The 13280-nt window shown below is 36.7% G+C and overlaps 1 protein-coding gene across 1 annotated transcript; it reads right to left on the reverse strand.

Annotated features, from left to right (window-relative positions):
• Nucleotides 1-402: 402 nt before the first annotated feature.
• Nucleotides 403-6361, reverse strand: rbm7 (RNA binding motif protein 7). The gene is made up of 5 exons (XM_051134611.1): nucleotides 6181-6361; nucleotides 5044-5206; nucleotides 4515-4602; nucleotides 3748-3841; nucleotides 403-1511 (listed from the first exon to the last, which is right to left on the reverse strand). Exons 1-5 carry the CDS (start codon nucleotides 6271-6273, stop codon nucleotides 1179-1181), a joined length of 771 nt encoding a protein of 256 aa, XP_050990568.1. The 5' UTR covers nucleotides 6274-6361; the 3' UTR covers nucleotides 403-1178.
• Nucleotides 6362-13280: the final 6919 nt, after the last annotated feature.

Consider the following 13280-nt stretch of genomic DNA (forward strand, 5'->3'; position numbering starts at 1 on the left):
GATTCGACTTAGACTAATCCACATTTTTCTGTAACTGAATTTAAAGAAATACGACCGGTCTTTAAGACAAAATTAGCTAACTTTTTAAGACTAGTCTAAACGTTTTATGCAACCGGCCCCTGATCTGGTAGAATTGACTCTACCAATTTTTAAATATAAAAAAAGCATTACAATCTATATACAGAGATAGATTTATAAAAACTTATTTAGAAGAATAAATACTATGTTAATACATGTTCAATTATGGCGCCACCTATAGACTACTGAAATCCCTGTGAGAGCTACTCGATGTGTCCTGAGCAGTTAAAAGTAGTTGCTGAATTAAAACAATCAACAGTGTTTATATGAATGTAAACAAATGTAAGAGTTCAACAACGAATTAATGACAGAACATTCACGACATCTGTAAACAGTGACTTTTATGAAACCAATTGTTGTACTTGACAATAAAAATGGTATATTTACCAAAGTATTAAAACTAGTTATCGTTCCAAGTTTTCAAAGACTGCTGAATTAATAAACAGTTAATCAATATCATCCTAAAAGAGGAATGTAGAAAGTTAACAAAAAAAATCTGCTTTTGAAAAAATGTGAAACACCGTTTATCAAACATAAAGCACCTGAAAATTAGTTTTCTATTTTCCATAATGAGAAATCCTGAGAAATTACAAATATTCAGAGAGGAAGAGAGCAAGTCTAGAAAAACCTACCATGATTTGTTCTTTTTACATTTTCTTGTTGTATATACAGAAGTGTTTAAAAAAAAAAAAAAAAAAAAAAATTCTTAAAAACAAAAGCAAAACCAATTATATAAACATAGGTGTCCCCCTGAGATTAAAAAAAAAATATATATATATATTTTTTTTAAAAAGGCCAGCACACAACATGGCCAGTTTATTACTGTTTTCTTTTTTTTTTTTGTTCTTGCTTCTCTACTAACAATTTCCAGTCTAAATGCCTTAACCTCATTCTGTCAAATTGTGCTTTTTTTTTTTTTTTTTTTTTAGCAGTAACTAACTTTCTTATATCCTTTTTTTTTTTAACAGCAAAATTCAATTCACTAAATATAAAATTTTAAAATCTTAGAGGGTAACGAAGTTATTAAAACAGTTGATTTAAAAAAAAAAAAAAAAAAAAAAAAAGTTCACAGGAAAACTAAAACGCAACTAAACATGCAACTAAAAGCGTTTCCATCGTCCATCTCTAGAGTCTCTCCGTCTTTCAGGAGGATAATTTCTGTTGTGTCCTCCACTGCGGTCATCATGGTGATAGAAATCACCTCGCTGGCTGTCGCGTCGATGCCGGTCATAGTTGTTCCCGCTGTTGCCATGCCGTTGATCTCTGCCATGATAGCTATTGTCCTGGTGAGAGTGGCGATGACCACGCTGTCCGGACCAATCTTGTTGCCTGTGATTACTGTCTGCAGGACTGGACATTTGCTGCATTCCCTGCTGAAAATTTCCATTGAGCTGCTGCAACTGCTGCATCTGAACCTGCCACATGTTATTCATCTATTTTAAAAAAAAAAAAAAAAAAAAAAAAAAAAAAGGGTGACTTTAAACTTTGAAAGTGACTTCAAATGCCTCAGAGCATATTTTAGATATCATACTGGAACAGACAACATCTTTGAAGGAAAATCCAAAATGCAGGGGAGTTTGTTTCCTCATCAGAACAAATGTGGAGGAAAGTAGCATTATATCACTTGGTAACCAAAGGATCCTCTGCAGTGAATGGATGCCATCAGATAAGTAATCCACACTACTCCAGTCAATCAGTTAACATCTTGCAAAGTGAAAAGCTGCATATTTGTAAGACACAAAGACGTAAATTTATACCATTGATTCTGGCAAAATATATATAATCACTCTTAATCCAGTGGAAAGTCCATCTCCTGTTGTCACCTCACACCAAAATCCACCCACATATTTGTTTGGAATTGTTTTGGCTTGTAAATGGTGTTTGAACTGTGCATTTTTCTCTCCTGATTCAGACGAGACTACTTTTTCCACTGGAAAAAAGAAATATTATGGACTTACGAATTTTATGTGGAAGCAAGAGAGCTGAAAGTGTCTTTAAACATCCATTCTTACAAACATGCAGCTTTTCGCTGCTTAAGACTTGATGGACTGGAGTGGTGTGGATTATTGTGATGTTTTTATCAGCTGTATGGACTCTCACTCTGACAGAACCCATTCATAGGGTTTCCACAGGTCCTTGAAATCCTTTAAAGTTTGTGAATCTGCATAAAAATTTCAAAGCCCAAAGTTCAAAGTTTTTGAAAATAAACATGCATAGATACAGGACCTTGAAAGTGCTTGATTTTCCATATTATTCCTTCCGGTCCATTAATGTGTTATTCCGCCAAAACTTTGTAGCCTATGCATACTAGCTTGCTTGATTTGCATTATTGTGTGCCATTGAGTGACCATACATCCTCTTTTCCCCAGACATGTCCTCTTTTTGGACCTAAAAAATGTGTCCGGACGAAATTTCAAAATGACCCAAAATATCCAGGATTTGGCTTTTGCTTTCTATAGTCGCCATTCAATGTTTGCATTTTGTATTAAAGCCCTAAGCGGGACTGTTTTCTTGATCCCGCTCCCACTTAATTTTGGACCATTACCGCCTCCTCACGCAATCATTCTAATCTAAAATATAATTTTTGTGCACCAGGGAGCCGCTATTCTATGCAGACTATTTAAATTTCTTTTGAATGAGTGGCTATTTACTTTCACTTTTAATTTCGCGATCACACGCACTCTGTATAAAGGGAGCACATCTTACAAGATCAGTATGAGCACATTATCTGCTGAGCAGAAAAACCTCCAGCATGATTTGTCAGTCACCTCTCCTTACTCTTGTCTTTTTTTTTTTTTTGCACAGAATGGGGCTAATTTTAAACTGTTGCGAAAGGTTGATTTTCTCTTGTGGGTTAAATGTTAGAAATATTGCACTAAAATGCTTGTACTGAAAACTTTTGCATTCTACCTGCAATAAAACTGTGCAAAATGTTAAGTTTTGTGATGGCCACTGGTAGGAAGCCTTTTAGCGGTGTTTATAATTAATCTGCACAAGGGTGACTGTAAAATATACATTTTTAGGTATGGACATAAATATTTTTAGTTTTGATATAGGATATGGTCATTGCGCTACTTTGGAGGCTTTTTAATTATAACAATAAAGATTACAAGGAATGGCTTGCCAGAGATCCAAAGGACCATTGCTTGGCCAGGTGCAGAGACGAATATTCTTCAGTTTTACACAAAACAGAAATACAACAAAAAGAATACCAGATCTCTGTCATGTGGGCAAAAATAAATGCTTTTTTGCATAGTTGTGTTTGACACGACAACTGTAACAATGTATATTACAAGGTCACACGACGTAACCTTGCTCTCACTTGAAATGTGTCTCCACAATAAGTCCTTGAATTTGAGGGTATTGGACCTGGAAAGTCCTTGAATTTGAAGTTAACCAAGGTGTGGGAGCCCTGCATTCACTGCAGGGGATCCATTGGTGGAGTGATGTAATGCTACATTTCTCCAAATCTGTACTGATGAAGAAACAAACTCATCTACATGTTGGATGGTCTGAGTGTAAGTATACTTTCAGCAGATTTACATTTCTGGGTGAACTATTCCTTTAATGCTATCAGCAATAAAATTTACTTCTGGTCTGACATTAATTTACATAGATTTTGAATGTAAGGCAGAACATGAGCAGAAGTGTTAGTAGAGGTGTTCTCACCATCGCCTGTCTTTGCAGAGTATCAGGTGACGAGAAAGACCTTTGCAAATGCTGTGGAGGAGAGTAGGACGGAGAGCCCATCTGCTCTGGGGTTCTGCCAGAACAAAAGAGAAAAGTACGTCAACTCAGGTTAAAACTCAGAGAACTAAAACAGTACACTACCATTCAAAAGGTAGGTTTCTTGTTTGTTTTTTTTTAATAAAGAAATGAAGACCTTTATTTAGCAAACACTAGGGTGAACACTAGGGAGACAAACAATCAAAGAAAATTCAGTTTTGCATCATATTGAACATATTTTAAAATATGTCAGACAGAAATTTATTTTAAAAACTGTAATAACAAAAGTAAAATCTACCGTTTTCACTGTGTTTTTAATTAAATGCAGCCACTGTGAGCATAAGAGACTTATTTCAACAATTTCTTTTGCATGTTTTAAAAAGTTTTTACTTTTGTTATTACAATTTTTATTTAAAAAAATATTTGAAATTTTACTGACCCTAATCTTTTTTTTTTTTTGTTAATGTATATAATCATTCTGCACAACCCTAATATTATACACGTGAGGAAAACGATTCCTCTAAATATTTTTGGTAAACGTAATTTAAGCCATGCAATCAGAGACCCTCCACACATTGCATGAAATGTGATCACAAATGGTCACAATAGACAAAATTCAGAATCAAGAAAGTACCTTGTGACAAAATCACTTGAAACAGAGCAGATGTAAACAGAACCACTAAATCCCTACATTTCAAACAAAGGTTTACCTTCCACCACGGTGACCTGGTGTATTTGCTGGACTGGGATTTTGAGAGTTTGCGGGACTTTTGCCTTCCTGATTAATATGACTGCTGCCTGTTAAAAAACACAACAGATTTAGATGATGATTAATCTGGTTCTTACACTGCTAAACTGGGAGAGATTTTTTTTTTTTTTTGGCAGAAATTAACTTTATAATAAATAATACATTTTAAAGCCTTAAATTTTAAAGTTTCAGAAGAAGAGCAAGTTACACAATCACAATTAAAGACAGCAAAGATTGTTTTGTATTTCTAAAATAACTTTCTCGTATTTCTAAAATAACCTTCTCACATTAATCACTTACAGCATCAAGTAAATGGCATCAAAATGTAAAACGTGGTGTACAGTTACAGCACAACCTTACTTTATTTCCTCTACTACTGTTTTGAAACATACATTCTTAAAACATATTGTGGAAATGTCGCTAAATTGTGAAACGATTGGTGTGTGGCTATACTGAAATCACAGAACACAAGATTAAATGGAAAATCCTACCGGCTCTGAACTTTATGTTGAGTTGCCGTCCATAGAGACGAATTCCATTCAGCAGGTTCAAGGCGTAGGGCACAGACACTTCATGTTTGAAATTTACAAATGCAAACTGTTTTGATTTTCCATCATTGTCTTTAGGGATTTTGACTTTGATTAATGGCCCAGCCTATAGGAAAGGAAAATACAGATGCAAAAACAGCACTGGTCAATTTGAAGATTTGGAGCTGTTTTGCTTCCATAATGTATTCTTTAAGACTAGTGGGAAGAAAACATCCAAAATACACATCTCACTGTGTCTTCAAAGGTCGTTTTCTAGTTTTACTTAGTAATATTTATTTATCCATCCTCCTGCACTGAACCAGAAACCAAACATACTCCCATTTATATTGTGAAGGTTTTTACAGAGAGGTTTGTTCATATATCATTTGTTTGATTTATGTAACAGTTTACTCCTAAAACATGGTAATTTGTTTTTCTTTCTGTATGTTCACATCATTTTAAATAGAAATATCCAAACTATCATCTGTAGAAACCTTTAACTGTAATATGTCAACAAACATTTTCGAAAAGGCTTCATCCAGTGTGACGATTTCTGTTCTGGAAATGTATGCAAATTCATGCATGTTTATTTACATAATGTATGGTTTGCGTATTTCTACAGTACATTTCCTAAGTCTTGTAATACTAAACAATTGCCGTAATGTTTTGCGTTTAATCAACTAGGAAACTATGGTGTTATTTTTAGTTAAAATGTCTAACCGTAATTAATTGTAAATAAACGACATATTATTCAAAATAAAGACTTGATGCAAATTAATGACTAGAGCTAGTGCCTGCACAGACAGCAACAATAACTTATATATACAGCAAAACAATATACATTAGTTTTGAATAATTGTTAAATGTTTTCGTAAGAATGACCCAAACTAAACTACCTCGAACTGCCACAAACAACAGAGACACGTGCTGATAGTAACTGCAGAAAAATATTTTAAAGAGATTTTAAAAACGACACCATGGTACTAATTTGTAAAACATGCATCTATTGTATTTTAATTAGATCGTTTGTAAATGAACTTAAAATAATCAGCGGTCCACCATTAGCATTAGCAAGCTAATAAATGACGCTAAAGCACTTACCTGTAAAAACAGCTCAAATATAACTTCTTCTGTTACTTGTGGGTCCAAATTCCCAACGAACAGAGTCCGGTCAGCCTCATCGGCTATTCCCATTCTGCAAAATATTAATAATCCAGCCAGCTGATTGCGGTAACCCTGTTAGCTCACATTTATGACCAACCCATCTGTCTTTAAAACGCGTTAGCCGTGTGTGAGCAGTAACTGTCGTGATAAACAGTCGTTTCACGACACAATCCTACAGTTCTAGTATAGGCCACAGGGAGGCGCCGTTTCACTGTTTAAAGAAGTTGAAAGAGTTGAAAGAACTCGGTTGGCCGGACGACATGTGAGGTGACTGTCAAAACCAAGGTAAATAACATTTCCTAAAGAGAGAAAAATGTTCCCCTCAGACACACAAACCACCATTAATACAGTGAAAATCAATATGTATGTATAAATGTCTGACCAGATACTCTCAGTTTTACCATGTGCTTAGATTAATGAAAAACATAATGATTTTTTCGTTCACACCACAAGACATAAATCTGCACTTGTTGACGTTGAAGAGATAACAGCTGGCTCTGTCACATATAAAGAACAGGGTTTAGGTTACTATTGTTAGCTTATTTTTTCTTTGCTGCGTGCCCGTGACTCATTGAAAGCTAATTTTAAAACAAGAGCTGGGGGTTTTAGTCTTTAACATATGTTATTTCATAAGTACTCTATGTTATTAAATGTATTGCAGATTAAATATTTGAATGCAAACATTAATTGCAAATCATATTAAAAGCATACAGTGGGTACGGAAAGTATTCAGCCCCCCTTAAATTTTTCACTCTTTGTTATATTGCAGCCATTTGCTAAAATCATTTAAGTTCATTTTTTTTCCTCATTAATGTACACACAGCACCCCATATTGACAGAAAAACACAGAATTGTTGACATTTTTGCAGATTTATTAAAAAAGAAAAACTGAAATATCACATGGTCCTAAGTATTCAGACCCTTTGCTCAGTGTTTAGTAGAAGCACCCTTTTGATCTAATACAGATCCTCTGCCATTCCTCCTTGCAGATCCTCTCCAGTTCTGTCAGGTTGGACGGTAAACGGCCCCTCTCTTCACCCAGTGCTTTCCTGTCTGCTCTCAAACTGTCCTGTCTAATAAAGCTTAAAAAAGGCCCAAAAGAGATATATATGTATATATATATATATATATATATATATATATAAACCTTTTGATACAGTAAACCCTGGAAAATAAAATTAATGAAGTCTGACTTTTTTGTGTGCTGTGTGTGTACATTATAACCCTCATCTTTAAAGTAAAAATACCATAATTCTGAAGGATTATTAAAAATTAATTAGTGAAATGCCTGGTTTGGTAAAATGATCAGCCCCTTAGAGTATACCATTATAAACTTGCTCATGTGCAAGCAATCAACTTCAAGATTAAAAACCAGGCTAACTGCCCCACCTCACATCAATAGTAGTGGTGTTGATTACTTCAGAATAAAACAAGCTGTTTCTTGAAGATTCCACTGTTACTAGCGCAAGATACGGCAAAGAATTCACCATGGTTGGGAAAGTGCTTTCAAAAGACCTCCGGGATAAAGTTGTAGAAAAGCACAAGTTAGGAGAAGGCTGCAAAAACATTTCAAAGGCTTTAGTTATCCCTCAGAGTACTGTTCAGAGCATCATTAAGAAGTGGAAAACGTATGGCACCACCAGCACATTGCCTAGATAAGGCCGTCTGTCCAAAGTCGATGACAGAGCCAGGAGGACATTGATTAGAGATGCCTTAGGAGGCCAAAGGCAACTTTGAAGGACTGACAAGGCTTTATGGGTCTGGTCAGTCTGTGCATGTGCCAACTATCTCCCAAGCTTTTACACAATGCTGGCCTGTAAGGCAGGGTGGCAAGAAAGAAACCTTTCTCATCTGCGCTATGCAAAAACACATTTGGAAGAGTCTGATATCTTCTGGCAAAAGGTGTTATGGTCTGATGAGACCAAAATATACCTTTTTGGACTGAACTCCAAGCGCTGTGTTTGGCGGAAAGCAAACGCAGTACACCACCCAAAACACACCATACCTACTGTGAAGCATGGTGGAGGCAGCATTGTGTTGTGGGGGTGTTTCTCTTCAGCAGGGACTGGGCAAATGATCAGGATTGACGGGAAAATGGATGCTGCCAAGTACATCCAAATTCTTGAGGAAAACAGCTGAAGATGGGCAGGCCATTCACCTTCCAACACGACAATGACCCTAAACATACTGACAAAAAAACTATGAAATGGCGTAAGTAGGTATGTCCTTGAGTGGCCAATTTAGAGCCCTGTCTTATTAATTATTATAAATGTTATATCAGCTTACCAACTTTGAATATGGGTCTTCCGATGACACACTGATGTCACTTCCTCTTGATCACATTATTAAATTTACTATAATGTCAAGGCAAATAAGAGGTGTGATGGGGCATCGAAATCCACTAAAATAGTTAATTTGTCCTGATTGATCCCTTTAAATTAGTTCAATCAAATTAGATCAATAGATCAATAGATCACTAGATTGCCTGGATTTAATATATATTAAATTTAATTGATCTACTAACATATTGATCTTATTTAACTGATCTAGTACTTCAATGACTAGACATATCACTATGCATTAATTCCTTAAAATATATTAAGATAAAAATACACCAACTGTAGCCATATACAGTGGGTACGGAAAGTATTCAGCCCCCCTTACATTTTTCACTCTTTGTTATATTGCAGCCATTTGCTAAAATCATTTAAGTTCATTTTTTTTCCTCATTAATGTACACACAGCACCCCATATTGACAGAAAAACACAGAATTGTTGACATTTTTGCAGATTTATTAAAAAAGACATATCGGAAGACCCATATTCAAAGTTGGTAAGCTGATATAACATTTATAATAATTAATAAGACAGGGCTCTAAATTGGCCACTCAAGGACATACCTACTTACGCCATTTCATAGTTTTTTTGTCAGTATGTTTAGGGTCATTGTCGTGTTGGAAGGTGAATGGCCTGCCCATCTTCAGCTGTTTTCCTCAAGAATTTGGATGTACTTGGCAGCATCCATTTTCCCGTCAATCCTGATCATTTGCCCAGTCCCTGCTGAAGAGAAACACCCCCACAACACAATGCTGCCTCCACCATGCTTCACAGTAGGTATGGTGTGTTTTGGGTGGTGTGCTGTGTTTGCTTTCCGCCAAACACAGCGCTTGGAGTTCAGTCCAAAAAGGTATATTTTGGTCTCATCAGACCATAACACCTTTTGCCAGAAGATATCAGACTCTTCCAAATGTGTTTTTGCATAGCGCAGATGAGAAAGGTTTCTTTCTTGCCACCCTGCCTTACAGGCCAGCATTGTGTAAAAGCTTGGGAGATAGTTGGCACATGCACAGACTGACCAGACCCATAAAGCCTTGTCAGTCCTTCAAAGTTGCCTTTGGCCTCCTAAGGCATCTCTAATCAATGTCCTCCTGGCTCTGTCATCGACTTTGGACAGACGGCCTTATCTAGGCAATGTGCTGGTGGTGCCATACGTTTTCCACTTCTTAATGATGCTCTGAACAGTACTCTGAGGGATAACTAAAGCCTTTGAAATGTTTTTGCAGCCTTCTCCTAACTTGTGCTTTTCTACAACTTTATCCCGGAGGTCTTTTGAAAGCACTTTCCCAACCATGGTGAATTCTTTGCCGTATCTTGCGCTAGTAACAGTGGAATCTTCAAGAAACAGCTTGTTTTATTCTGAAGTAATCAACACCACTACTATTGATGTGAGGTGGGGCAGTTAGCCTGGTTTTTAATCTGGAAGTTGATTGCTTGCACATGAGCAAGTTTATAATGGTATACTCTAAGGGGCTGATCATTTTACCAAACCAGGCATTTCACTAATTAATTTTTAATAATCCTTCAGAATTATGGTATTTTTACTTTAAAGATGAGGGTTATAATGTACACACACAGCACACAAAAAAGTCAGACTTCATTAATTTTATTTTCCAGGGTTTACTGTAACAAAAGGTTTATATATATATATATGTATTTCTTTTGGGCCTTTTTTAAGCTTTATTAGACAGGACAGTTTGAGAGCAGACAGGAAAGCACTGGGTGAAGAGAGGGGCCCAGCAAAGGACCTCGAGATGGGAATCGAACTCGGGTCACCGTGAGCACAGATGCACTGTATGTCGGCACACTAACCATGAGGTTATTGGCACCGACATAATGATTTTCTATAAGCGCTGTATAATACTGGTTTCTCACTAGAAATAACATCAAAAGTGCAAAAAGTCAGAAATGTACTTTTACACTCAAACTGACCACCAAATGCAACTTTCAGATGCCATCTTTATTTTTTTTTAGCTCAACCATCACAGAATAGAACGCACAGGTTTGTGGAATATCAAAGGCAGTGAAGGATACATCTATGCTGCCTTCAAAAATTGATCAGATGAAGGTATGTCATGAGACAGAAAGTGAAACTTTGGATTCGGAGGTGCCTTGATGCCTTCCTATCTTGGAATGTATCATCCGAAAGCAGCATTTTTCAGTTTGCGAATGCAGCCAATGTGTTTTCTGCATATGGCAATCCTTTCAAGACTTAGTGATTCAAATATGTGACCCTGGACCACACAACCAGTCTAATCTTGCACGGGTATAATTGTAGCAATAGCCAAAAATACATTTTCCTTTTATGTCAAAAATCATTGGGATATTATGTAAAGATCATGTTCCATGAAGATATTTTGTAAATTTCCCACTGTAAATATATCAAAATTAAATTTTTTATTAGTAATATGCATTGCTATTAACTTCATTTGGACAACTTTAAAGGCGATTTTCTCAGTATTTTGATTTATTTGCACCCTCAGATTCCAGATTTTCAAATAGTGGTATCTCGGCCAAATATTGTCCTTTCCTTACAAACCATACATCAATACATCAACGGAAAACTTAATATTCAGCTTTCAGATGATGTATAAATCTGATTTTCGAGAAATTTACACTTATGACTGGTTTTGTGGTCCAGGGTCACATATAGAGATTTATAGTTTTAATTTGGTTATTATTTTGGATGCTATTTCATATTTGAAGGATATACTTCATTATCTGTTTGATTTGGGATTCATGAAAACTATTAAGCAACAGTGATAATTTTATAATCTTTGTAGCCTTTATTTACAGGCATAAAAAAAAACAGAAATCACAGACTTTTATAGTTGATTTTCTTCGCTATTTTAGTAATTTATTTATTGTTTATAGAAATGTTCAATGTTAATTTAACCTAACACTGCACTAAAATGGTAGTTGCAGAATCACTTTCAGTTGTAGAATCACACTTTCTTCGAGTTAGGCATATTTTCTTTCTTGGTGAGCCACTCCTTGATCTCTCTGGTCTGACATCAAGGTTGCAGTTCTGTTTGGTGCCGCTAGTTGGCAAAAGAATCACACACAGTATCATACATCTATAAGTGTGTAGTTCCATCATCCAACAGTAGATGGCAATGTTCGCCCTCAGAACTTCAGCAATGTCCAATACAAACTCCAAAAGCAAAAATATACTCATATTGAATTTCTGTTGAGCCAAGGTGTTATCTACAAATCTCAGACAGAAAAACAAAGAGAGAGTGTGTGAGAGAGAAAAGAGTGATACAAGAAAGAAGGATTCTTTTTGTAGTTTCTTCTATGCCTGTTCTTGTTCTGGAGTCCTGAGTCAGATTCACAGGATGGCCAGTGTTGCGGGCTCCGCAGAGGCAGATCATCACAGGGGAGTGCTGAATTCCCTCTGCTTTAGTCACGACTTGGATGGAAAGTGAATTATTCCCTCAGCAACCTCGTCACATCACTGTGGTGCACTAAAATTAAAAGCGTTGGCATTATAGTCTTGCAAGTGCCCGTGTTGGCCTTTGGCAAGGCAGAATAAATGCCAGTATTTAACTTATGTGTCATGACTGTCTTGTTGCAACATGACAGCCTGCTCCAAATTGGAGCATAATACCTTACTTTTCAGTCATTTAGAAATGTACATTAGTGTTATTTCACTGATCGGTGGTAATGAATCAATTCTCCATATGCTTTAGAGCAGGGGTTTTTACACTGGGGTACACAGTTAAAGCTGGGGGTCTATGGAAAGGCTGAGTGAGGGAAAAAAAAACAAACAAGAAGAATCTGGTATGTTTAAAATTAGCTTTATTCAATTTTCTTTACTGCGGACACTCTTGTTTGTCATCCACTCAAATGTTAAAGTGTGTGAGCGAAGAATAGTTCTAGTTTGTTTATATTAAGAGGGCACTTAAGTGTATTGAATTCCTGATTAAAATGTGTCCAAGGCAGCCCTAGGCAGACTGAAATGTCAACTGTTACACTTAACATGATTAAGACATGCACTCTGGCATCCATGTCTCTATCATATTAGAGTGTTTGTAGCTAGCCAGCATTATTTTAGCAAAACGTGACATGGGGGTTTATTGCTCTGAGCGAGGTTGGCCACCAAAACGAACCAAAGCGTGGCGGTGGAGATTCCCAGATCTAGGCCATCAACTACGTCACTCATGCCGCATTCACCCTCTTCACTAACCTTGGGGAAAATCACCAGTATCGCCTTGATTATTCGCTGGTGACTTCAACCTCTGTCCCAGTTTCCCTCCTCCTCCTTTGCTCTTCTCTCCAGCACAAATGTCTTTTTGACTCATCATATTCATAATTCATGTGGAATGAAGTGATGTAGGATCATTAAATGCACATGAATATTTGTGGGATGAAACCTTAATCGGGCCGGCCGCTGGCAAGCTCAGCCCGGTTGAATGGCCGCGTCCTGTTAGTTGAGAATGGGGCGTAATGTCTTCATGAGAAACGAACCGAGTTTACGCCCTCTCTGCCCCCTCCGCTTGGGAGAGATCGCTTTTTAAATGCCCCTGAGGTGTCACGGGACACACAAAGATCAATCTTGCTTAATGCAACGGCCAGGGAATGCATCTGCCCTCTGCTGCATCGTAAGTGAATGCCTGTAATTATTGATGGATCCGCAGAGTGCATGGATAGGCATGCACATGTAAGGGATATTAAAAGCAGAGCGATAGGCAGAATGT

The sequence above is a fragment of the Labeo rohita genome, chromosome 18 (genome assembly GCF_022985175.1).
Source record: "Labeo rohita strain BAU-BD-2019 chromosome 18, IGBB_LRoh.1.0, whole genome shotgun sequence".
Classification (NCBI taxonomy): Eukaryota; Metazoa; Chordata; class Actinopteri; order Cypriniformes; family Cyprinidae; genus Labeo; species Labeo rohita.

What these genes read in the sequence shown, in the direction of transcription:
- rbm7 (XM_051134611.1), bottom strand. Translation starts at nt 6,273, where the DNA reads ATGGGAATAGCCGATGAGGCTGACCGGACTCTGTTCGTTGGGAATTTG. An exon ending in TATTTGAGCTGTTTTTACAG is followed by an intron (nt 5,207 to 6,180) that starts GTAAGTGCTTTA and finishes CCTTTCCTATAG; the next exon opens with GCTGGGCCATTAATCAAAGT. An exon ending in CCAGGTCACCGTGGTGGAAG is followed by an intron (nt 3,842 to 4,514) that starts GTAAACCTTTGT and finishes TTGTTCTGGCAG; the next exon opens with AACCCCAGAGCAGATGGGCT.